General features: G+C 41.9%; 2 protein-coding genes across 2 annotated transcripts; both read right to left on the bottom strand.

Annotated features, from left to right (window-relative positions):
• Positions 1–34: 34 nt before the first annotated feature.
• On the bottom strand, positions 35–6,861 carry trim59 (tripartite motif containing 59). Its single transcript, XM_073482494.1, has 5 exons — positions 6,756–6,861; positions 3,184–3,489; positions 2,845–3,066; positions 2,546–2,755; positions 35–1,676 (listed from the first exon to the last, which is right to left on the bottom strand). The coding sequence occupies exons 2-5, from the start codon at positions 3,436–3,438 to the stop codon at positions 1,077–1,079; spliced, it is 1,287 nt and encodes a 428-aa protein (XP_073338595.1). The 5' UTR covers positions 3,439–3,489; positions 6,756–6,861; the 3' UTR covers positions 35–1,076.
• Positions 6,862–7,318: 457 nt separating this feature from the next.
• Positions 7,319–21,762, bottom strand: kpna4 (karyopherin alpha 4 (importin alpha 3)). Its single transcript, XM_073482343.1, has 17 exons — positions 21,522–21,762; positions 19,709–19,753; positions 19,458–19,547; positions 17,625–17,654; positions 17,440–17,492; positions 15,743–15,838; positions 15,350–15,435; positions 13,733–13,819; positions 13,471–13,640; positions 13,035–13,079; positions 12,756–12,887; positions 12,108–12,236; positions 11,301–11,405; positions 11,106–11,177; positions 10,034–10,196; positions 9,832–9,926; positions 7,319–9,697 (listed from the first exon to the last, which is right to left on the bottom strand). The coding sequence occupies exons 1-17, from the start codon at positions 21,588–21,590 to the stop codon at positions 9,602–9,604; spliced, it is 1,563 nt and encodes a 520-aa protein (XP_073338444.1). The 5' UTR covers positions 21,591–21,762; the 3' UTR covers positions 7,319–9,601.
• Positions 21,763–23,157: the final 1,395 nt, after the last annotated feature.

Below are 23,157 nucleotides of genomic sequence, written 5' to 3' on the forward strand. Positions count from 1 at the left end.
GAAAACATGGCTTTTGAAAATGAATACTACAAAATAAAACAATCACATTTATTATGACATTTTTTTTAAAATACAGGAACTGAGAAGGAAAAAAAAACCAACCACTATAACACGGCTGGGTGACAACATTTGTTAGAAAATCACCGACATTCATCAAAACGTCCGTATATTATAGGCATATAACATTTAGGTATGCAGCACATTGATATCTCACAAATAAAAGAAAACGAAATGAAATAAAGCATTTGTGGAGTGCACTGATAAAGCTTTTTTCCAAAGACTTTTTTCCAAGTTTTAAAATAGACTAACCGGAGTGTTATCCTGGTGGATTGGATCACAGTTCACTACAATAAGGCTGTTGCATTGGAGAGTTAAAGGCATGACGGTTAAAGGCACAGTAATGGAGCCACTCGGAGTTGTGCAGCACTGCAACACAACCTGCGGACTGTGAGTCAGGTCAGAGGCAGGTGTGTGTCTGGTTCCACTCACTGGGCTCTAAAGTTCACGTACTGTAAACAGTCCTGTGTAAGGAGATACATGTGCAGCTATACTGCTGTCCTGGGCTCTCTGACACAACGGGAAAGCTACTGAAATGTCCCATTGCATGATGGGAGAGGTGACTTAAGAGTGTCGAGGCACCAGTTTAACAGTTGCATACATTTCTACTTCGCTTTGTGCACGCCTTAATATACAGTGTTTTATTAGTGTTTGGTACGTGTGTGTTTTATTATTTAGATAGTTTGATCATAACATAAAATAATACACTCAAATATTCAATATATAAAAAAGACTGATGGCTACATTGACTGTGCTCGATTTATTTTTATATCAACTATTTGATAACGGTATTTTTCTGTGCAAGCTTTCCATAGGTCTGCATAGGACTTCTGGGAATCTTTGAAGTGAGGCTTGAGGGAAAAATCCACCCTCAGATGACTGTTTTGGATAAAACATTAAAATGGGCCCAGGAATGCAAAATCATAAACAGCAGGTGTTTGAGAGGGTGGATTTTTTTCCTTTACAGGAATATGTGAGACTTTGTCGACTTCTAAATAAAACGTTCCACTCTGGTCTCTTCAGTGGGATGTCAGAGTTTTAAATAAGGCAGCCAGCTGCGGAAAAGCCTTTTCACCCACTGACGAGAGGTGAGAGCTCCATCTCTCTACAGCAGCCTCCATCACTGTGTACGCCGACTCCGCCGTGTCCCAGACAGATGTGATCATTTCGCTGCCCAGGCCGTGGATTAACTGACTGAACCGAGACACGAGAGAGAAACCGAGTGACGCCCCTCCGACCGGGTTGTACCACAGCGCTGCCAGCAGCAGCAGCAGCCCCAGCAGCACCACAGAAAAGGTCGGCCGCAGCTCGCACCACAGGTCGGTCTGATCCCTCCCAGCTTCGGTCTCCACACCAGCCTCCACGCTGCCACATCTGGTACAGCAGCACACCTTAGGGACGGGCGCTTCCTCCAGGCCCCCGATGGTCACAGCAGGCCAGTGCTGCTGGAGGTACTCTGCTGCCCGCGGCGTGACGGAGAGGTTGATCACCGAGGGCAGAGGGGTCGTAATGAACTCCTCCACCCGCTCTCTTAACATATGCACCTTCTCCAGGAAGACCAGCGGCAAGTCCTCCTCGTCTACTGACGAACCCAATGACACCAGGTCCAACTGTTCCTCCTGCAGGACACAAGATTGTTATCAGTACCGTGGAACGCTGAAAATATTAGTCGATTGATCAATCAACAGAAAATTAATGGACAATCTGATTATTAATTGTTTATGCCACATCTTCAGCAGAAGCAGCAGACATTTGCTTGTTCCTGCGCCCTCCATTTTGTTCAATTTTATAACAGAACTGAATATTATATATTATCTGGGATCTTGTGATGAATATTTTCATTTTCAACATTTCCTGACATTTTATTGACTAAACAATAATGAAAATAAATATACCAGACTAGGGATGAACAATATGAGGTTTTTTATTGCTATTATTTTGACAGAAATTGTAACACAGGATTTAATGGGTCATGATTTTTTGAGGGAATGGTAATTTTTGCATTTCATTTCCACTGATGAAAATATAAAAAGGATGATGTGATTTTTGCAGTAGTCTGCAACCAACTCTGACAACATCTTACAATGGTCTTCTGAGTCATGCGGTGATGCAAACGCTTGAAAATTAAGTCATAAAAATGGTAATCTTACCCACCTCCACCATCCGTATGTATGAAAGTAACTAGTAACTAAAATGATAAATACAATAAATACATTTGGTGGAGTATAAAAGTTAAGTAAATATCAGTACTTCATTTTGATACAAACATTTACATTTTTACTGCAAATGTATATCAGTTTCAAATATTGATTATCGGTCAATCACCACAATGAGCACGTTTCATGAGAGTGGAGCACCACCAGCACCTGGAGTTCAACAACCCAAAAATGTGTCATTTGCTGTCATTACCTGTCCATGCCACCAAGGATCACAAACTAAATTTGTGACCTTAACTTGATGTAAATCGTTGATGAGCCCTGACACACACCTGTAGCTCCTTTACTTTGTGGATGAGAGGGTCGTAAGCTCGGGACACCTCTGCCCCGGCTTTATCCAGGGCCTCCAGGTAGGCCTGTTTCTTCCTGGCCAGCACCTCCTCCAGCGTCTGAAAGAACTGATTGACCTCCTGTTGGTCCTGCCTCACCAGACCCTCACAGCGGGCCTTCTCCTGCTCCAGCTGCTCCGCCAGCTCACACACCTGACACAGGGAGACGAGGAGAGGGCAGTCAGCACAACAGGAACATGATTTACATTAACTGGACACTCAGCTTAACAATGGACCCCCACCTGCGCCCATCTCCGCTCAGAGAGTCTGGCCAGCAGTAGCGATGGGGTCTGTTTTTCTCTGATGAACGCCGCCTGCAGATCATCTATGGGGTGGCCCTGGTGCTGTCCGACTGTCAAACACAGCCCGCAGATCAGCTGCCGATCCTGGATGCAGTACATGTTCAGAGGCTGCCTGTGGTGCTCCTGACAGGACGGGGGTCGTGGCTCACTCTCACTCTGGTACTGACAGCGAACACACATGCAAGACAGACGAGCACAAAGTGAAGCAGCACTGTACGGTCTATTAAGAGGATTTCAGACTGATCTGTACTCATAAATTTCACAGTGATTCTCTCCTACTTTCTCAATGATGGCCCGCAGACATACGTTGGTGGGCAGAGCGTCTACGCCCGTCGGGGGCAGCTCCACCACGCTGCGACAGTTGGGGCACTTTAGCGGCAGGCGGAGCGGACGCCAGATGGAATAGTTGGCTGACGCCTGGAGCAAGTTGTCCAGGCAGGTCTTACAGAAGGTGTGTGAGCACGGCAGGACTCGCGGGTCAGAGAACAGAGAGTAACACACGGAGCACGTCAGGTCCTCCTCCAGGTTGTCCATTGTGAGGACTAGAGTCCAGGCTCAGGGCTGAAGGTTTAGGAAGAAGAAGATCTGGCAGGACAGCAGGATGGATGAAAAGCTTTGTCATGCACCTGTTGAGCAAAACACTTAAACTTGCTACAACTGTGACTATAACCTGGTGACTACTGAAGAAAATGGGACAGAAGGTGATCGAGTTTAGAGTGTCAATCAATAGCATATTGATCAACAACTATTTAGATAATCAATTAAGTGTTTCACTCATTTTCCAGGCAACACTTGAAGGTTCCAGCTTCTCATGTGTGTAATGATTTGATGCTTTCTTTTTTGTCATATATGACAGTGAAGTGAATACCTTTGGGATTGGATGTTCGCTCGGATATAAAATAGGTGTTTACCTTATTTTCTGATATTTCATAGACAAATGATAAACTGAGAAACTAGAATGGCTCTCAGTAGAGCGCATACCTCTGCCAAGGCCCAACAGTCCCCTTTTGTACTCATTCATAGATAACAGCCTAAAGCCTAAATACACCTGATTTTTCATCAAGATCCATGAATTATTCCCTGAGAAATTAACAAAAATGCCAAAAAAAAAACAACAACAAAAAAAAACGCTCTCTCGCAATGTAAAAGAAAGTAAGGACTAAATCCAGGATCCATCCCTTTATCTGGACCCACACCAAAAGTAAATGGAGTCTGTTCTGGGCCAAGACCCATCCTCCATCCAACAAAAAATGAAGGAAATGACTAATTAAGAAAATATACAGCAGATTAAATAATGAAAATAATTTTAAGTCACTGTCCTAAATGAGTTTTAAAAAAAAAAAATTAAACAAGAATGACTCCGCCTACTACACTCGGGTGTGGCATTTTCATGCCGGTGTAAAACCCATTTCTCATTTCCATCCCCAGTCCTCCAGCCAGTGACCGTCAGCGCACCAGTGTTATAAACAATCAACTGAAATCCAATACAACAGCTCTGTCATAAATTCTTCCCTGTATGAGGTAACAGATCATGAGATGTTTCTCTTTTTACGGACATGTGGGGCAGAACATTACAAACAACTCTGAACATAATGCAGCTGAGTAGCACCACCGCGACGTCACTACTAAAACATTACGTTACGTTATTGAATTAAAACCTCAGGGATGCACGACCGATTAATTCTCGGCTATTTATCAGTATCTGTGAAATTCCATCTGATGAACAGTCAATAATATGAAGCCATTTTGCTTTTATGGACTTGGGACTTCAGGACTCTGATCCAGGAGGTGGCTGTTTGCTCCTTGAAAGTTTGTTTGAGATGCACCGATAAACACAGAAGACGAACAAGAAAAGGAGGGAGAAGAAGAAGAGCCGCAGAGGGAGACAGCATGATTGTAATTTGCAATAAATGTTCTACAAGGGTTCAGAGAGGAGGTGGAATATTAAATCATACATCTTTGCTCACTACATCTCAGCCTGTCTTATGCTCAGGTGTGCATGAGCTTTTTAATTGAGTCTGACTGACTTGATTTTTGGGGCCAATTCCAATACTGAAACTAGGTGGGAAAAAAATGCCGACATCAATATAGCAGCTGATTTACACGTTTTTGGCAAGAATCCCTCAGACACTGGCGATAAAGATATGAAGCAGGATTGTTTACAGTTCAACAATAAACTTTATTGTCTAAAATAACACCAGTACCCTGAACGCACTGTGTGAACTTCACAGGGAACTTAAGCGTAGTAAATTAACCAAAGCATATTTTTCTGCATTCTAATTACAGGCTGCACGATACTGATATTTGGCAGTAAAAATGTATATATCTGCCAGTATACGCACATTTTTTGCAGTAAAATATGTGATGGAGGAAAAATATCTCACAGATTAACAATAAAAACTTTATTGTATAAAGGACTTCACTCAAAATGTAATGCACATGCATCTTGTCTCTATGACAACTATGTCTTGACACCCGCCACTGTATGATTAACACAGACCCTTCTGTGATTTACTATCCATTGTTTTTTATTTGACTTGAGAGCAAAGAGGATGTGGGTGCATGACATGATCTGTAGGCGACAAAAATACAGAGAATATTATCGCCTAGGCCAGCAAAAAGACGTCATCAGCACCTTTCTGAAAAGTTGAGCGATTTCCAGCTCAAAGACACGGGCCCTTAATAGAAAGTTTTTATATCGGCACATATCTGACGAACGTCTAGGCGGTTCAGATATATCTGTGATAGGCCAATATCGGCCAGCTGATATATCGGTCGGGCTCTACTTTTTAAAATACAAAAATGTGAAACTATTGGTTATGTTATCAGCATCGTGCATCCCTAAAAACCTCTGAGTGTCAAAAGAAATCTGAACATGGAGCTTTATGTCAGAACATTTGTTTTGGATTATATTAGATAGTACAGGTGTACCTAATAATAACAACATTCCCAGGGTGTATTATAAGTATAATACTATTGGTATTGGGATGCTTAACTAATAGGGATTCAACTAAATCTAACCAGCATGTGTGGAAGAGAAGATCCTGAAAAACAAGAGAGCAGCCAAAAACCAGCTCAGCTCATATTAGAGGATCAGTTGTGTGTGTGTGTGTGTGTGTGTGTGTGTGTGTGTGTGTGTGTGTGTGTGTGTGTGTGTGTGTGGGCTCCCTCTCCTCTGGTTACAGCCAGCCCCGCAGCGACAATAGGAGGCGTTCTGCCAGCACCCACCCAGCCCCAACAACACACACACATGCACAGACACACACTTTGTGGTCAGGACAGGCTGTTGTTCAGTTGTGCAACTGTCCCCTGAACCTGATCCATGCACGGGGCCGTTACTGCAGCCAATAAGGCGCCCAGATTCAAACAGGTAACAGGTGTCCTGCTAGGGACCGATCAGCATCAGTAACACTCATTATGAAGTCGTCATATGCACATGTGATGGTACATTTAGAGCTGGGCACCTTTCTTTATTCACTTTCTCGACGTTAGCAGGGCAGGTTTTTAGCTAACCTAGCTATAATTTATGTTTCAAGTTAAAGACAGTTCACGGTGACTGTTATCTTTCGCAGTTTGACGAGCAAATAAACTCAATTTATCGGTTCATGGAGCAGAAATACGGGGAAATGTAGTGTCCACATGACAAATTGTCATCTTTATCTTTTATTTGTAACTAACTCGACACTCCCAAATACCAATAACGTGACGTTAGCTACATTACAGCCGTTGTAGCTACTTTCTCACAACACTTGCAACATTAGTTGTAGTGCGTTTTATTAACTTTTCGTTAAGACAAAACGTACACGCTTTAAAAGGATGTTTTGAGCGACAAGTATTCAGTCAAAACTCACCGTCTGGGCAAAAGCGTCTGTCCCTAGTTACAGGTCCATGGTCTGTCCAAAACACAGCTTTCATTTCCTGTTCCTTCTTGTGCTGCATTCAAGTGCTCTCAGTAAAACTGGAGGTGGAACTACGAAACATACTTAACTCTCACAGCACATTCAAATGCACGTGTAGAAAATCGGAAAGAAGAGCGTTTTGCAAGGTTGTATATTAAGATTCAAGTTGTTTAAATCAGCGTCCTTTCACAAATAAAGGGAATGTGCGCATACGTTTTGCCATGCTCCTTCTTATTTTAAACTCGTAAATATAAGTCGTATGAAATTAACTGCGCCCATGTCCTAACCGTTACATTTCCATTAGTCGCGAACGCATCATTTTTAAGGCGCGTACTACGCATGCGGGTAAACGGTCTCCCTGACCAATCAGGATCCGCGTTTTCTAGATTTGAATTAAAGCTCAGAAACAACGGCACTTGGCTGTTTTACAGGATTTTTTTTAAAAAAGAGGAAAATAAACGTAAAAAGATTAAATCACACCACTTCTTCACAACAGACCACACACACACACAGTCTCCTGATTTGGGTTTCACTATTTATTTTTCTCGAAGACAACCTATCCTGTAGCCTATCTCCCAAAAAGGTTTTTTTTGGGCAAACCACCTTTTTATTCCTTCCATGTCATAATTTTAGATCTGAAACCACATGTTTGCTAACAAGGAATGCTGCAAAAAAAAAAAAAAAATACCCCTATGTTCAACAGAAGGTGTATGAGCACAATGTGTAATCATTTACTACAGTGTTTGAAGTTAACACAAAAAATGGGCAAGGGTAAGCTTGTACACCTAGCTGGTATAAGAGGAAAGAGGAATATGGGGCTAAGGACTCTGCAAGGTACTAAAGGTACAGCAAACTTGTTCATGGGTTTATTTATTATTCAGGAGAACCCACTTGGGACAACTCCAGTCTGACATGTGGGAGACCCTTTGACCTTGAGAAAAGGGAGGTTAAATCTCCTCTTAGTCTAGCTGAGATACATTAGCAGATTCATTACTGCTGCTCCTGAAATAAAGTCATTATTTTCTCAAGTATCACTAAAAAGCATCATTGGATTACTCTAGAAAGACAACAAAGATTGTGGTTGAGTGATGCATATTGTAGAGGTTGTTGGCAGGTCGAAACCTATGAAACCAACCAACACACCTTCAGAAAGACTTCAGGCCTCACTTTGCAGTACATGTGCAAAACCATAGATTATTCAGCAAATCGGACACTAGTGAGGGGTAAGGGAAGGGGAAACATGTAACATTTAAGCACAGTTTTACTTAAAATAAAAATTACACTGTATCCACAGCCTAAGGAAACTAAAATACCCTAAAAAATAACTGTGCTATAGTTTAGTACATGCAAAGGTTATGATTCACAATCCTACGTGAAATGGCCATTGTTCTCTTCTCCCTTGGTGATAAGTCAAAGCTATGGCAACAATACTGCAAAAGCAGTGATTTTGCTGTAAATTGAAGGAAAATTAATGAAGTGTCACAAGGGGGGGAGGAACAGGTCATTTGGTTGATTATAGTGATGGTGTCAGAAATTTCACAGCATCAAGCCCATGTCTGGTGCGTAGGTTAGGGTTCTGGCGTGAAGGTTGGAATACGATCGTCGTCAATCACCTTTACAGAAGCAAGGAAACTAAAAGCTGAAAATAAAAAATATCATAAAAAGGAACACACTGGAGGCAAAAAGAAAAGCCCAAAAGCCACCAAATGCATCTTAATACAATGCACTGCTGCTCCACACCTGCCAATAGCATTGTCCAGTGTCAATTAATACTAACTTAACAATAATTCAAAACAAAAAAAGAATCCTTGTGATGACGATGATTTTTTTTTTTTTTTCCATATCCAAAGTTCTTCCTTTCAGGGATTTGAGGATCAGCCTCTCTTTCAAAGGCAGAATTTCTTTCCTGAAACTTTTGCTAACCTCATTGTTGCGTTTCTCAATTTTTGCTTCTCTTCAGATGTTGTTAGATTTGTTGTTTTTTTCCCCCGTCTCTGCATGCGTTCTCACCCAGTCTCGCATACTCCCAGTCACGCACGCAGCCAAGCACACACAACTCATCCGTCCATTCTCTCGCACATGCGTCACGCGCAGCCGGACTCCTGGCCCCGCCCACCAGGGGGAGAGGATGGTGCCCTGTTGGGGGCGTTTTTTTCGTTGGAGGAGATGAACCTGGCTCCTCAGCACTGAGTCCAGACATTCATACACAATGGGTCCATTCACACACATGTCTGATAGCGTGGCCGATTGGGGGAGGGGCACATCGAGGGTGGCGCCCTCTCAAGTCGGAGGACCGCAGAATTGTGATGGTTCATGGTTCATCTCAGTTCATAATTAAAGTTATATTCATTTCTGTATTTTGTTGTGTAGTAATATTTCAAGATCTCTTGATTTCTTATTTTTGGATGTCCTTGGTTCTCCCCGGGCAGACATCAAGTTTTTTTGTTGTCATTTGAAGTAGTTTTCCGAAGACGACAGCTCCAATAACACAGAAGTTATGTCGGCATGTCTCTCAACCGTTCGATGTAGATGTTTTGCTTTTTTGCAACATGTAGCCACTCATTCTCACTCGCACCCACTCGCCATCTCAAACTTCATTTGGGCTGGTTCCCCTGGAATGCCAAATGAAATCCACACATTTTTCTCTCAGATAAGATGCAGCCATGGATCCCACGAGCCAAGCACAATGGATCAAATTTCTCACACTCTCGCTCTCTTTCGCTCTTTCTCTCCTAATTTTTTTATGTTGAACAGAGTGCTGCATCGTGAACAAAACTCCAGAATACCCCAGATGACGTCTAGAACTGGAATCCCTCGGCTGGCACGTTGGCTGAGTTAAAGCCGTAAGTTCCGCCCTGGATGGCCTCTGGGACCAGGCTGGTGTCTTCATCGATCTGAACGAAGCAATGAAGCAACAGCGCGTTAACAAAGTATTGAAATGTGTTACCACTCTTAACTTTAAGCATTACAACACAGTGATACAACTGAAACACAAATATCCACCACAGGACGGATATTCTTAACTTACATCGTCAGATGAGAAGAATTGATCAATAATTTCGTATGCCAATTTGTAGATATCTTCATTTTCATGATTCTGCAGTTGCTCCACTTTTTCCAACCCTGAGGAACAAAGAAGAAAAACATTTTAACACCAGTCGATCTAACATGATCACCAGATTTAATACATTTGAACATGATAAAACATTGATAGTGCAGAGAGAACTCACCTCCGCATTCCTCAATAAGGTTAGCAATCGTTTCGGCCTCATCATCTGCCATCTTGAGGATATTGCTGAGGCCATCGAGAACCACCTGAACGACCTGGGCGTCCTTCACTGTCAGCAGGTTGCAGAAGGGAGGGATCACTTGCTTCTCAATCAGGTGTGCCACCTGTAGGTGAGCAGAGAGACAATGAGGACTATCAGTGACTTGACGTGTTGGAGAGGGAAGGAACACTTCATCAACAGAGGGTTTGATATGTTGCAGTCTTTGCTGATGTAACTTTCTTGTCTGAATTCAATCATGTTAGTTTAACAATGAATCTCAAGTCAAGACTAATTATAGAGCACAAAACATTAAGTTAATGACAGTCAATTATATAAAATAGACAAGAAGGTGGACACAAACACTAAAGAATAAAGGAAGGTTTAGAGATGAATTGTAAATAAAACCAAGGTTTGTAGCATGGGACTACAGGTAAGGGGAAGGTCACTGTAGTTGGGGGCCCAAAGAGCACAACCTCTGATTATCTTTGTTGAGCTGCAGCTGCATCAACGTAAGCATTAAAAAGTTCTATTGTCCAAATCAATAACCAATTTTCATATTGGTGAGGAAACAGTAAGTGAAAGAAAATTTAAACCCACAGCAGATTAGGTAAGTGTGGGAGTACAAGACAAGTTTAAAAGATTTGTACGTCATCTTTTCATTTAAAACAAACTCATTTAAACCCAACAAATTTAGTAAATTAAGTTTTAGAGTTTGGTGAGATGCTTCAAGTATCAAATATTGTGAAATTGATTTCAACCATACCGCTCAGCCCTTTACTTCCCAATCATTTTTTCAAAACTTCTCCCTTTTTGTTTGTTTTTGATGACTCAATTTCATTCTCATAAAATGTCAGGATTTGTTTTTTATTGTTTTGATCAAAGATAAATAATGTGATTTTGTAAGAAAAAAAGAAAGTCATGTGGTAATTGTTGTTGTTGTTGAGGAAAGAGTAGGTGGAAGCAGATTTAAGCCCACAGCTGGCAGAGCACAGTGAGTGAGAGTAAAAAGTGATATAGTGCAGAAGAGCCTTACCTGATCTTTTCTTCCACTTATTGTTAGGTTGCTGATGGCCCAGGCGGCTTCCTTCTGAGTGCCAAAGTCACCCTAACAAAACAAAAATATGCATTCAAAGTGAGAATTCCATCTTTTCTCTATATGCTCTCCAAAAATAGTCTGACATGATCCAATTGCACTTAAAGATTAATACAAAGAGGGATTGATACACACCTTGTCGAGCAGGTGAATGATCATGGGGACTAGCTTGGCGTCGATGACGGCCTGCACCTGCTGCTGGTTGCCTGCTGTGATGTTGGACAGGAACCACACTGCCTCCTACAGGACAAAAAGCACAAATACAAGTTGTCAGTGACAGTTTGGAGGATATAGGCAGCTGCACCACGTAGGTGAAAGTGTATGCAGGTTCTTACTGAAGAAGCCAGGTTAATTTTACTGTTAAAGACCTTTGTTCTGAATGAAATATGACTCTTCTTGAGGGCTAAAACACTTGTCAAAGTTGAGTTTCTGCATCTGAACTGGATCAGAATCCAGAGGTCCATACTGAACGTTTGACCCCTGGCCGAGACAGAGCGCTGTGGGCGGGGCAGGGGCGGTGTTGAGGCTCTAATCATCGCCCAGGTCACAAGAGAGGGGCCTCATTTTTAAGTGACTGGGCTCAGATGCACTCCGATATCAGCAGAGACACAGGGTCTTCAGCACCCTCTGGCCACCAACCCGTGGTATAACACATTCAAATCACAAGCACACGGAAAACCCCCCTCCCACCCCCCAATCTATCTCACTAACTAAAGCAGCCAGCTACCGGGGTCCTCTTCGTCTTCATCCACGCGATGCTCCATGTTGTGAATTGCTACAACTAGCTGTCTGTCCCGTCTATACCTTTCACACAGCATTCATACGAGCAGCGAGTCTCTGATTTCATCACTTCCAGTCGGCACTTCCTGCAGCAATTTCAGAACAACAGGGGGTGACAGTATGAGCGTGGGAGGAGGAAGAGAACAGAGAGTGTATCATTACCTTGTTGATTTTCTCCTTCGGGTGCGTGAGGAGTGCGGGGAAGTGGCTGAGAGCGTCACAGTTGAGCACCACCTGGGTCTGTTCATCTGTGCCAGTCACTATGTTCCCAACAGCTCTCAGGGCAGCAGTCTGGATGTAGAGACAGACAAAATGTATTGATTTAATCATGAATATATTCAACATCATATATTCAACATCACTAGGGTCCATACAGAAGCTTTATTCATTCAATCAAAAGCATAATTTAAATTTCATGTCCGATTTTGTTTATTTCGCTCATTTCAGTGTGCAATTTCCAAAACAAATTATACAAAACAAATACACTGCAACCTAGACTACTTATACACGTGTCATGATTGGAAAAGTAGCAGGAAGAAAGAAAACACTTCCACTCACCTTTATTAATATCATAATAATCTGTTCATAAAATTCTTTATAACTTCTCTTAAATTTACCAATATTTGAGCAACAGTTAAAGTCAGTCCAGAGAATTTCAGTTTCACTCCATATTCTTGTGGCAGTACTGGCATACAGACTTTCCCTTTATCATCCTCATCTTTTGATCCTGATATAAACAACTTCTGTAGACTGCCAGGTTATAATCCATTTCTGGCTTTACACATTACTAATAAGGTGTTTAAATCATACCTGAACTTTGACCTCCTGGTGACTGAGCAGAGGTACCAGATGAGGGACGATGCCGGAGTCGATGACCATTTGGATCTGCTCATTCCCAGCGTCCGTCAGATAAGACAGAGCCCACACTGTGTCTACCAAGATCTGGAGGCAGCAAAGAGGAAAAACTCATGAATACATTTTCCGTCTCGTAAATGTTCTTAAGATTTTGTAGGAATATAACGGTAATGGGTGAGTAAGGTCAAGATACCACAGCCTACTTAAAAACTGGAATAGAAAAAAATTACTTACACTGACATCAGTGTGGTGGATCAGAACACAGAGAGCCGGCAGGATCTGAGGAGAAAAATGACAACAAAAACATTAACAGTGTTTCTATATGATCTTTAATGGCTTAATCTAGATGGCAGCATGATCCTGCACTCTTTAACACCTGCAACTCATTGCTGACCAAACAATGTTCGGGCGAAAGCCAGATTTTAGAGGGTTTTTTTTTTGTTTTGTCCAGCTTTCCTCTGCATTTACCATTAGGCCTTAAGATAAGAGGAGATCATACATACTGTCCAAAGTTCACAACTATTTTTCTTCTTAAAAGACACCTTTTTCAATTCAACATCCCACATCTGCACATGTAATCTCTATTGATTAACACCGACATGATGCCTCGTTCTATAAAAAGCATTGTTACCAGGCAATGCACTGCTTACTCATCTACACACATACACACCTCCTGGATCGTCTCCATGGGTGGTGGAGGGTCCTTGTGGCGGCACAGATTGACCATGACCCAGGTGACATTGCGGAGGAAGGTGATGGGGATGGAGGGACTGATGAAGGAAAGCAGGGGCTTGACCACACCCAAGCTGATCACATAGTCTCTGCACTGAGGGCCATCACCTGAAGAGAACACACAAAGATGAAACAAATGTCTTCTTGGGACTGACTGTATTTATTTCTGATACACCTGTTTGACACCAACCACAACTTACCTATGATGTTGCCCAGGGCCCAGACGGCCTGTTCGCAGACATTCTGGTGGGGAGAGTGAAGCAGCCTCAGGAAGAGCGGCACAGCATCTACACAAAGGAAACAGAACGGTGTAAATCATCTGATCACACACATTTAATGACCAATTGAATAGATCAAGACTCCTGATCAGGTTTGCACTAAATACAATCCAGCCACTAAACATGCCAAGAATAAGACAAGATGTGAAGAGGGAGTAGATCGTTATAATCAGATCTTTAAAAAAACGCTAATGTAACCACAGAGAGCTCAAATGAAGGAAATATGCCTCATTCAAGGCCAAAGATATTTAAACTCTGCCGTTAAGCCTGCATAATTAATTAAAGACTCTGATGATGATGTTCTGATTTAAGTGTCAAATTGCCTTATGGTCCAGCTTGCTGCCATCTAATGTGATTGATTAAAACTTCTGAATGTGTGCCACGCAAAAATCAAGATGGAGAAGCAGGCGGCTCTATTAGAAAGAAAATGTAAAAAAGACAATTTTAACAAGTGGAAAAAAAATTTAAAAAACACTGTTACACAGAAAACTGATTGTATTTGTTTAAAAAAAACTGCAAGGCCCAATTTATATTAGGCTTTTAATATTATTATTATTATTATTATTGCTATTTTAATTCATTAAAATTTTTGGAGGCAGCACCCACAAGATAATTCATAATATAAATTCATAATATGTTTCTGCCAAGTTAAAACTAAGAAAAGTGACCATCCAAATATTTCAAGAAAATATTGATAGTGTATGTGGGCACATTGTGATTTTTGTGTTGTTCTTAAACAAGGTTTACACCAGCGTATCGCAGCACTGACGGCCTGCCGTGCCTACGTAGACTCCCCATCGAGTCCAAGCATTAAGGAATTCTTTTAAATGTATTTTTAAAGATGTTTTTTTAAACTGAAATGTGTTATAAAAGCCTCTGCGGTCCAGAAAGAGAGACAGATAGAGCATGTCTGTCACAGTGAGTATGAAGTTTGCAGTATAGCTGTGAGTGTAGCAGTACCGTGTTTGTACAGTTCGGGCTATTTGTTTGTGAATAAATGCTACAACTCCTCATGACACAGGCCAAGTTACTGCATCCTGCGTGCCAACTGCTGATTAAAAGTGGAGATGGTTAGCTCTGGAGTTAGCGACAAGCTGGACTTACTTTTAAGGTTGGCCAGCTATTCTTATTTGAGGAGCCGTCTGGCCTAACAACTTTTCTGGCAGAAACCTTGTTATACCTTGTTGAAAATCACCTGACTAGGCAATGATTACATGTAAAATAACAGTATATTTTTTAATAAGTAATTAAATAAGAACACAACAGCTGCAACACAACAAAAACAAATCAGATTTATGCAAAGGTTAAGACTCTGAACACAGTAAAATTGCAGTTTTAAAACCTTTCAAACAATCCCTGGAACAAATTATTTGAATAATGACTCTGATTAATGGAAAATACAACAGGTATCTGTTCCAGTAACAAAAATCAGTTAGTGGAGCATTCAAAAAAGACACAAAAAAAAGGAAAAGACACTGAAATAAAATCAAGAGAAAAAAAAGAGAAATAAGGTGCATGTTGTGAAAAAATGTCACTTACTGGACTGGACCACAGCTTGGGTCTGCTCTGAGGTACCAGACGCTATGTTGGTTAGAGCCCAGGCTGCCTCAAACTGGAGAGACGGGCTGTAGAGGGGTGAGGGAAGCGATAAAAGTGAGTGTGTGACTGGGCAGGGGCGTCGCACAGTATAAAGTATGCTGCTGATGACTCATTTATATTTCTACCGTTCCTGGAAGGTGAAAACTGGAACACATTTACATAAATGCTACACCGATCAGAAGTAGGCTGGCCCTAAACCCTGCTGCCTCATTTGCATAACTTTGAAGTGTACATAAACTCAACATGGTGAGGAAAAAGGGCCAACTTGTACTATAATTATCGCACATGAAAAAGCGTGATTCACGAAACAAAACAGAATCACAGCCTGCTTACTTGTCATCTCTGTCCAGGCAGTGCACCAGTATAGGAAGGATCCCAGATTTAATCAGGTCATCTATGGGGGGGTTACGGTCGCTGGACAACAACTTCCTACAAGAACAGAGAGGAAACAAAAGACCATTACTCACACACTCATCCGCACACATACCAACAAGACTAACCAATGACACACACAGAGAAACAGCTAAAGAATGTGAACTGTCTACAAAGTCAATCTCAGTGAGCGCAATAACAGGAGACTTCAACCTGTGTATGACCCAACATCGACATTATATAACATCAGGTACAGCGAGAGGGCATCTTCAGTGTCAAGATATGGCTGCAGGGTAGACTTCAAACGGAAGAATGATTGAAAGGCAAGAACACGAAAACAATCCTGAAACCAGTTTCATGAATTGCTGCACCTGACCCGTCATCAGGGAGGGCTGCACTGCCGAGCTGCAGTGCAATTTACAATCCCCATTAATCAGACGGGGCTGACTTACTGTAAATCACTGCTGTCTAACCAAGCTGGAAAAAAATAAAGTCAGCCCCTGATATTTCAACACTGAAACTGTATTTTGCAAGAGGCCATACATTTTAAATCAGAGCCTCTTTAAAATGCAGAATCTCTGGCTTGCAAATAGACTCATGAACAGGATCTGGATTATTTTCAATCTGCTACTGTTATAGAGCAAATAAAACTTTAATATGATGCAGCATGAAAATTGAGTTTTGCTTGTGTGGGAAATCATACAATCATGACAGCATGGTCTTGACATCTACCAATATATCTTTTCGATGTCATAAAGTGCTTTAGCAATATATTTTTTTTATAAATGTCCTCTTGAGTACTGAAAGCCTGGTGCTGTGTTAGATTTCACCAATTCGTCTCGGTCACTTTCACATCTGTATTTCAGTTTATTTTGGGCTACACAGTTACAGTTCGCTTATAAGATTGCCTCCATGACACTTCATGCTCAGCAGTGGCCTCTCCTTTGATGCCATGCTCAAAATCATCATTAAATCCTGGAGACATTCCACTTATCTTTCACACTAAGGTTGGGCGATTTGGACAGCTATAGCGAAGAGTGATTGGTCAAGTCCATCTGCGGTTGTTGTATTGGGCAATTTTTATCATTTTATTTTGCTAATTTATGGTCAGCATCTGAGGGAGGAGAGCCGCTTAGTGAAATACTCTTGTTGTTGTCTTGAGGTAACCCAGCAGCACAGCAGAGCAATGCAGCAGGGGAAATCAGTGTGTAGAGCCAGAATATTTTCACATCTACGTCTGTGAATTATTCTGACCAAACCAGAGTTGGGGATTGTTGGAACAGTGGAAAGACGATGTTTACTTTTATTTTGCTTCAGTGTTTAAAAAAATAATTTGCAATCGCTTGTTGTTGGGCTGACAGTGGCCAGTTGGAAAATGTAACATATTGCCCAACACTGTTTCACACCAAAAATGAACTGCACCAGCGTCTGACTGAATTTCTCATGTGGTCTCGGTCCGGTTGTTTAGTCTGCACCAGCGTTTGATTGACAGCTTTCACACCAGCCAAAACGAACTTAATTTAACACACTTAGAAGCACGAACATCAATATTGCAACATGAGAAATGTGACGCTAAATGATTACACACAGACGATAAACAATATTCAATTATTGGCCCAATTGCTGGTGTAAACGAGTGCAAGGGTGTGTGTTGCTACCTGGCAGCCTGGACAGCACTCAGCTGGATGCCCTGGTTATCACTGGTGGCGTTCTGAAAAAACAAGTCATGCACAACACCGAGTTTAATTCGGAGGATAAGAGTTTAATTCTGTTGCATAATATACGCTGCCCATAAGACGGGGTGAATGACAAAGAGGAAAAATAAATCAAATGGCCAACTTACTTGTACTATTGCTTCAAGGGAGGTGTTTTGCTGAAAAAGAAAAGATTTGCAAAGTCACACATTTGTAATAAATATAGTATGCACTGTTAAGAGCTGCAAGATGATCAGTAACAGGTGAAATGTAAACTGGTGGTTGGGCAAGAAATAGAAGAAGCCAAAAAGCCATCTGAATACCCTGAAGAGTGAATACCCTGGCAGCAACAAACACAGCTGAGCAAACATCTGTCAGCCGCTTTCTTTGAATTAAAAACAGTCACTCCTAAAAATTTCTTTTGAATGTGAAGTTGACAAAACAGGAAGGAAAGTCAGCAGAGCACCACCGAGAACAGTGAGGGGAGGCTGAGGATTGGGAAATGCCACCAGAACAATGTAGTGACTTGCATTCTCACTCGAACCAGTGTGGTGTAACAGTCAGCAGGCTGGACGACGTGCAGGCCAGCATTCGACATGATAATTTGCCAACTGGCACGCTCACCTGACGCCCTCTGCAGGGGGTTCAGAGCTCAGTGTAGGCTGCCTCTGAGTATCACTTTCTATCAAGGACCTGCTATGACTGAGGGTCCTAATAAACAAAGTTGACTGAAGCCTCTGATAGCCAGCAGTTGCAGCTGATTTCCAGTCCACCCTTAGTCTCACAAAGCCCTACACCCATCTCCATAAGATTGTGTTAGCTGTGGAGAGAGGTTTGACTGCGTTTATTAGCATTCTGGTACTGGGGGGGAAAAACCCTCCGACTTGTCTGTATTTCTTATAAACAATTACAATTGACTTGGGCTGCACTAAACCGAGGATGCAGCAACAGTGCCACTGCAAAATGGCGCAGGGGGAACTTGTTTTGCATGTAGGGAGGCGAACCCCGGCATTAAATGGCTAAATCTTCATTATCAAAAAGGTAGCAGCTGCTAACTTGTTTAGTTTTGTACTATTTGTGACCAGATTAGTTGTAGGGTACCCTGCCGTTTTCAGTGTGTAGGCTGCTAGCTCGGAGGTTGTCGTTTCCCGCAGTGAAGAAGATTTTGACAACATGAAACACACTGATAACGTAAGGTAAGAGAATGCTGCCTGAAACAGGCGCCCAATGGCAGGTTTATGCCATCAGTCTACATTCGGTGACTTGTGCACCCTCAAATTGTGGGACGGTGGAAACCAGGGGAAATTAAAAACATTTAAAAGATTCAAGCACAACCGTGCATACAAAAGTGCACTGCAGCAGATTTATATTGAAGTATTTACATTCCATGGCTGTGGTGGAAGATTAAAGAGATGACTTTAACTTAGGGAAATTAAAAACAGTGGTGACGGGAAAACAAACGAAAACTGAGGGGAAGTGAGGATCTGTGAAACATCTGACACATCAGAATAGTGCAAATATAGACTAACAAGCTCACCAGGCCCAAACTCTTCATTTCATAAAAGGGCAACGACTGAAAGAACAAATTTCCTCAAGGCAACGCAATCAGTGTTGTTTCTGACCGACTGAAAACAGTCATAGCGGTCATCGGTTTGTTAAGTATTTAAACTTGATTGGCCCACATGCTTTTCTATAAAAGCCTCTCTAATGTCTTGCTGTGACTCACAGCAGCATGTCATTGTTGATATATTGCTAAGCAGCCCATTTCGAGTCAGCCCTCTCAATACCACTACTGTGATTGAATTTCTGAACTGCTGAGTGGCCATTTTAATCCAGCAATGCCACCCAATGTAGAGCCCCTTTAAGTGATGGCGGGATTCTGGATGGGCCTACTTTTTGTGACGTTGTTAGCCTAAAATACGTAGGTCTGATGTGTGCACACGTGAAGGGACGGCTTCCGAGACTTAGACTGTCGAGCGTACCGATCTGAAATCTCCGTCGACATCAGAGTCCTCACAGATGTCCTCGTGGGGCACGTTTCTCCTCTTCAGAAGGTGCTCATCTCTTTTGTTCTGCGGTGGAGGGAACAGATTGGTCAGTTTACCAGCAGAAATTCATGACAACAGGGAAAAAACTGAGCATCTTTCAGTACATTTATTCAATGTGAAACTGTAGATAAACTCGTAATCGGCGTTGGAAGTTGACAGCACAACATAAAACAAATGTTTTTTACCTTTCTGAGTTCCACCACTACTTCAGTCCTCTGTCTTCTCATAGTCTGTGGGCGAGATAGAGCATCAACATTATACAACGAGGAATCCCAACCTGCCTCTGCCCAGGAGAGTGACACAACATTAAATTTGGGCACAGCCCGAGATCAGGATCGAGTTTGTGCGACCGGAGCTGATCAGCAGTATCATCCGTGCCGGTAGCAATAAGTCAACCGCCCACATGCTGCATATGACAGCACCAAAACACAGTTGATACGAGCCTGGCCTGATATGAATCAGCATTAGTTATGCAAGACAATCCTGGTATTCTTGCATATGTACCATTTTTAAGCATGTTCTCACCCATACAAGTCAATCTAACCTTGATGGTGTAATATATCACATCATGGAGATTATAATGCTCAGTTTTTGGTGGAAGGAAAGGTTTGGTCACTGATTTGAGGTCCACATTAGAAACTGTAATTTGTACTGCCGATTCAAATTTAAATAATGTGAAGTCGGGGTCTAATATTTAGTCTACAAGCATTGCTATACATGAGCTGGAAAAATATCTCTAATGCAGCACCACGACGTTGCATCAACAACCTCTCTGGGACAGTTTCAAACTGTTCTGCAATCTTGACCTACATGAAGGTAGTTTATTGCAGTCATGTTGCGTTAGTTTAAGCTGGGTGTACCTAATAAACTGGCAACCGAGCACAGGGCTTATGAGCAGACTGGTGCAGCTAGAGAGTAGATGTTTGCTTGTGTCAGACCACCTCCACCACGACGATGATAGCTTAAGTTATTAACAGGTTGCAAGGCCAGACAGCTCATGTGTTGAGGCCTAGCTTGCAACAGCAACTACTTGTCAAACAGGATGTGTGGGTATATCCTGCTCACATGCATCTTAAAGAGAGCCCGCCTGAAAACAACACCGTCTCCTCACGTTAATGAAGCAGAGGCACGCCGAGCTGCCCCTGTGTATGTCATCTGGTAACTTAGTGAGCCAGTGTTAGCTAACGTGTAGCTTTGATCTATCATGTCATGTGATCGTGTTAACTAGCTGGTCGCGTTAACCTGGTCCTCTAAGCATGTGTAACATTAGTAAACCACTGAATGCTGTTTTAACACTGCGCCACAGTTTAAAAGATCAATGTAACTGGCCGGCTAAGAGGCTAACTGGTTTCCGCCATTGTTTTTGATGATAAAGACGGGGGATGGGTGGAACTGCAGCCACCAGCACCACCGAGCCCAACCACCGAGCTTAGCGGCAGCTAGCAAGCGAGCTAACACGCAGGTTAGCTAACTGCAGCATCAAAATAATGCTAATTTGCCGCTATGTTAGCATGTCAATCTGGCATATATCACCCTATGCTAACCTGGAGGTGAAATATATTAACTTTCAGATATACATTAAACGTGTTCACAAGCTAGCACATCGAGCTAAACCGATCCGGTGGATGATATGCTTCAGTTCAGCTAGCTAGCTAGCATATCCCCCCCGTGGGCCTTGCTAGCAGCAAGCTAGCAGAGCACATCCAGCGGAGGCGATGATGAACTCTGCCTAGCTTCTCTGACATGTTTTATAACCAGCGCGGTCTCATGGCGTAACGAAACCAGTGAAACCCAAGGGGGAATCGCCCTGCCGAGGCCCGCCATCTAAAAGTGGTGGTCTGTGAAGGGGCCCTGGCCGAGGCTTTTGGGTACAAAGTTCCCGATGGTGGAAATTAGAAACGACGTCACAAGGAAGCCAAGAGGCGAAGCTGGCTGCGAACAGAGCGGCGGAGCCGAGGAAAAGAGGAGATCCTCGACACCGACCAGAACAACTTTTACCTCCAAATCACGGCCCTTATTCTTGAAATTCTTCAGCCGCTGGTTGTCCAGTTTCTCGTTGTCGGCCATGGTAGCGGTTCTGGTTGCGTTAAATACAGTTAAACTCGTGGATTTAGCTCGTGTAGCTACCCTTTTTCTAGTTCCCTTTTCTCAGCCTTTCGCGAACGGACTATTTTTTGCTGGTCTGTCCGCGGTGCATACTGGGAATGCCGGTGGTGGAGGGCAGCCTCTCTGCGTAGAGGAAGGGTGGGGAAATCCCCTCCGCGCTCATTGGCTTCACCGTGAACATCCATCTGCAGGGCGCGACGCACAACTACTTACAAACCGAGCCTTCATCTTTATATTCAATAACAGGTTACCGTCCGTCATCTACATGCACAGGGTAGATAGATAGAGTTTACATGTGGCGGACCCCGCCACCTCTCCAGCTTCAAACTGTGTTCCGGGGACCTTTATGGGAAAAAAATACGTATTTCTGAGTTTGTATTATTGCCTCATTAATATTGTAAATATACAAATTCTGAGTTTGAATTTTACTACATAGTGCTCCTTTAAATATTTAACATGTATAAATAGATATACACCACTCAAAATGAGTTAGGCATGTTAGGGTATAGGTGCATATATGCAGTATTTGCACAGGCTATGCAATAAAAGTCATATGAAATGTGTCGCATTATTTTTTGGGAACCTAAAAATGTTCACAAAACACGAAATAAAAATTCAGATATGTCACAGAATAAACTATAGAATAAAAATGTGTGTATATATATATATATATATATATATATATATATATATATATATATATATATACATATATATACATACATACATACATATGTATATATATATATATATATATATGTATACATATGTATATATATGTATACATATATATATATATAAATATATATATATATATATATATATATATATATATATATATATATATATATATATTGGTTGGTTTGTCAACAGGATTACACAGAAACTGCTGAATGTACTCCCATGAAACTTGGACGGAGGACGGGTCTCAGCCCAGAACAGACCCCAGTAACTTTTGGGGCAGCTCCAGAGTATCCAGATTACTCTCAGGGAATAATGTTTGAATCTTAATGGGTTGGCTGGTACCTATGAGCAATGAGTGCAATACAAATAAAAATCTGGATCAAGTGGATTCAAATATTGTTTTGTTTGATATTGGTTAGGCTTGATTGAATTAGTGGGGACTGTTGGATTGTTCTTATTTCTGTGTGCTGAAGGCACTTTAGACAATAAAGTTTATTGTCAAACTAAAACAACCTGCATGTGTTACATATCTTTTGTCCCAAATGTTTGATAACCCCCTTTTTACGGATTATGTAAAAATGAGTGCATAGCAGCAAATATACGTACCAATAAACAAAATTATTACTCCCTAATATCATCAACTGCCCCAAAAATCAAGTGTCGCTCAGGTGCAAGTCACGTTTCAATGTATATTAAACTATCAATAATATAAAGGCAGGATTACGGTACAAGAAATTGATTTTTGCTGAGTTGAAACCTCATTGTCAGGCAATGTTTATAGCTAAATTCCCTTTTGTTGTTTCTGTGTGCAGATGTTCCTTGTAACACAAGTAAAACATAGAGG

The sequence above is a fragment of the Pagrus major genome, chromosome 2 (assembly GCF_040436345.1).
Source record: "Pagrus major chromosome 2, Pma_NU_1.0".
NCBI lineage: Eukaryota > Metazoa > Chordata > Actinopteri > Spariformes > Sparidae > Pagrus > Pagrus major.

Bases quoted from the DNA above. Each gene is read 5' to 3' on its own strand.
- kpna4 (XM_073482343.1), bottom strand. From the start codon at position 21,590: ATGGCCGACAACGAGAAACTGGACAACCAGCGGCTGAAGAATTTCAAG. The intron at 17,655-19,457 runs GTACGCTCGACA...TTTCTTTTTCAG, and splicing joins TCGACGGAGATTTCAGATCG to CAAAACACCTCCCTTGAAGC. The intron at 12,888-13,034 runs GTAAGTAATTTT...TGCTGCCTCCAG, and splicing joins TCCACCACACTGATGTCAGT to ATCTTGGTAGACACAGTGTG.
- trim59 (XM_073482494.1), bottom strand. From the start codon at position 3,438: ATGGACAACCTGGAGGAGGACCTGACGTGCTCCGTGTGTTACTCTCTG. The intron at 3,067-3,183 runs GTAGGAGAGAAT...GTTCGCTGTCAG, and splicing joins TGCGGGCCATCATTGAGAAA to TACCAGAGTGAGAGTGAGCC. The intron at 1,677-2,545 runs GTGTGTGTCAGG...TGTGTCCTGCAG, and splicing joins ACAAAGTAAAGGAGCTACAG to GAGGAACAGTTGGACCTGGT.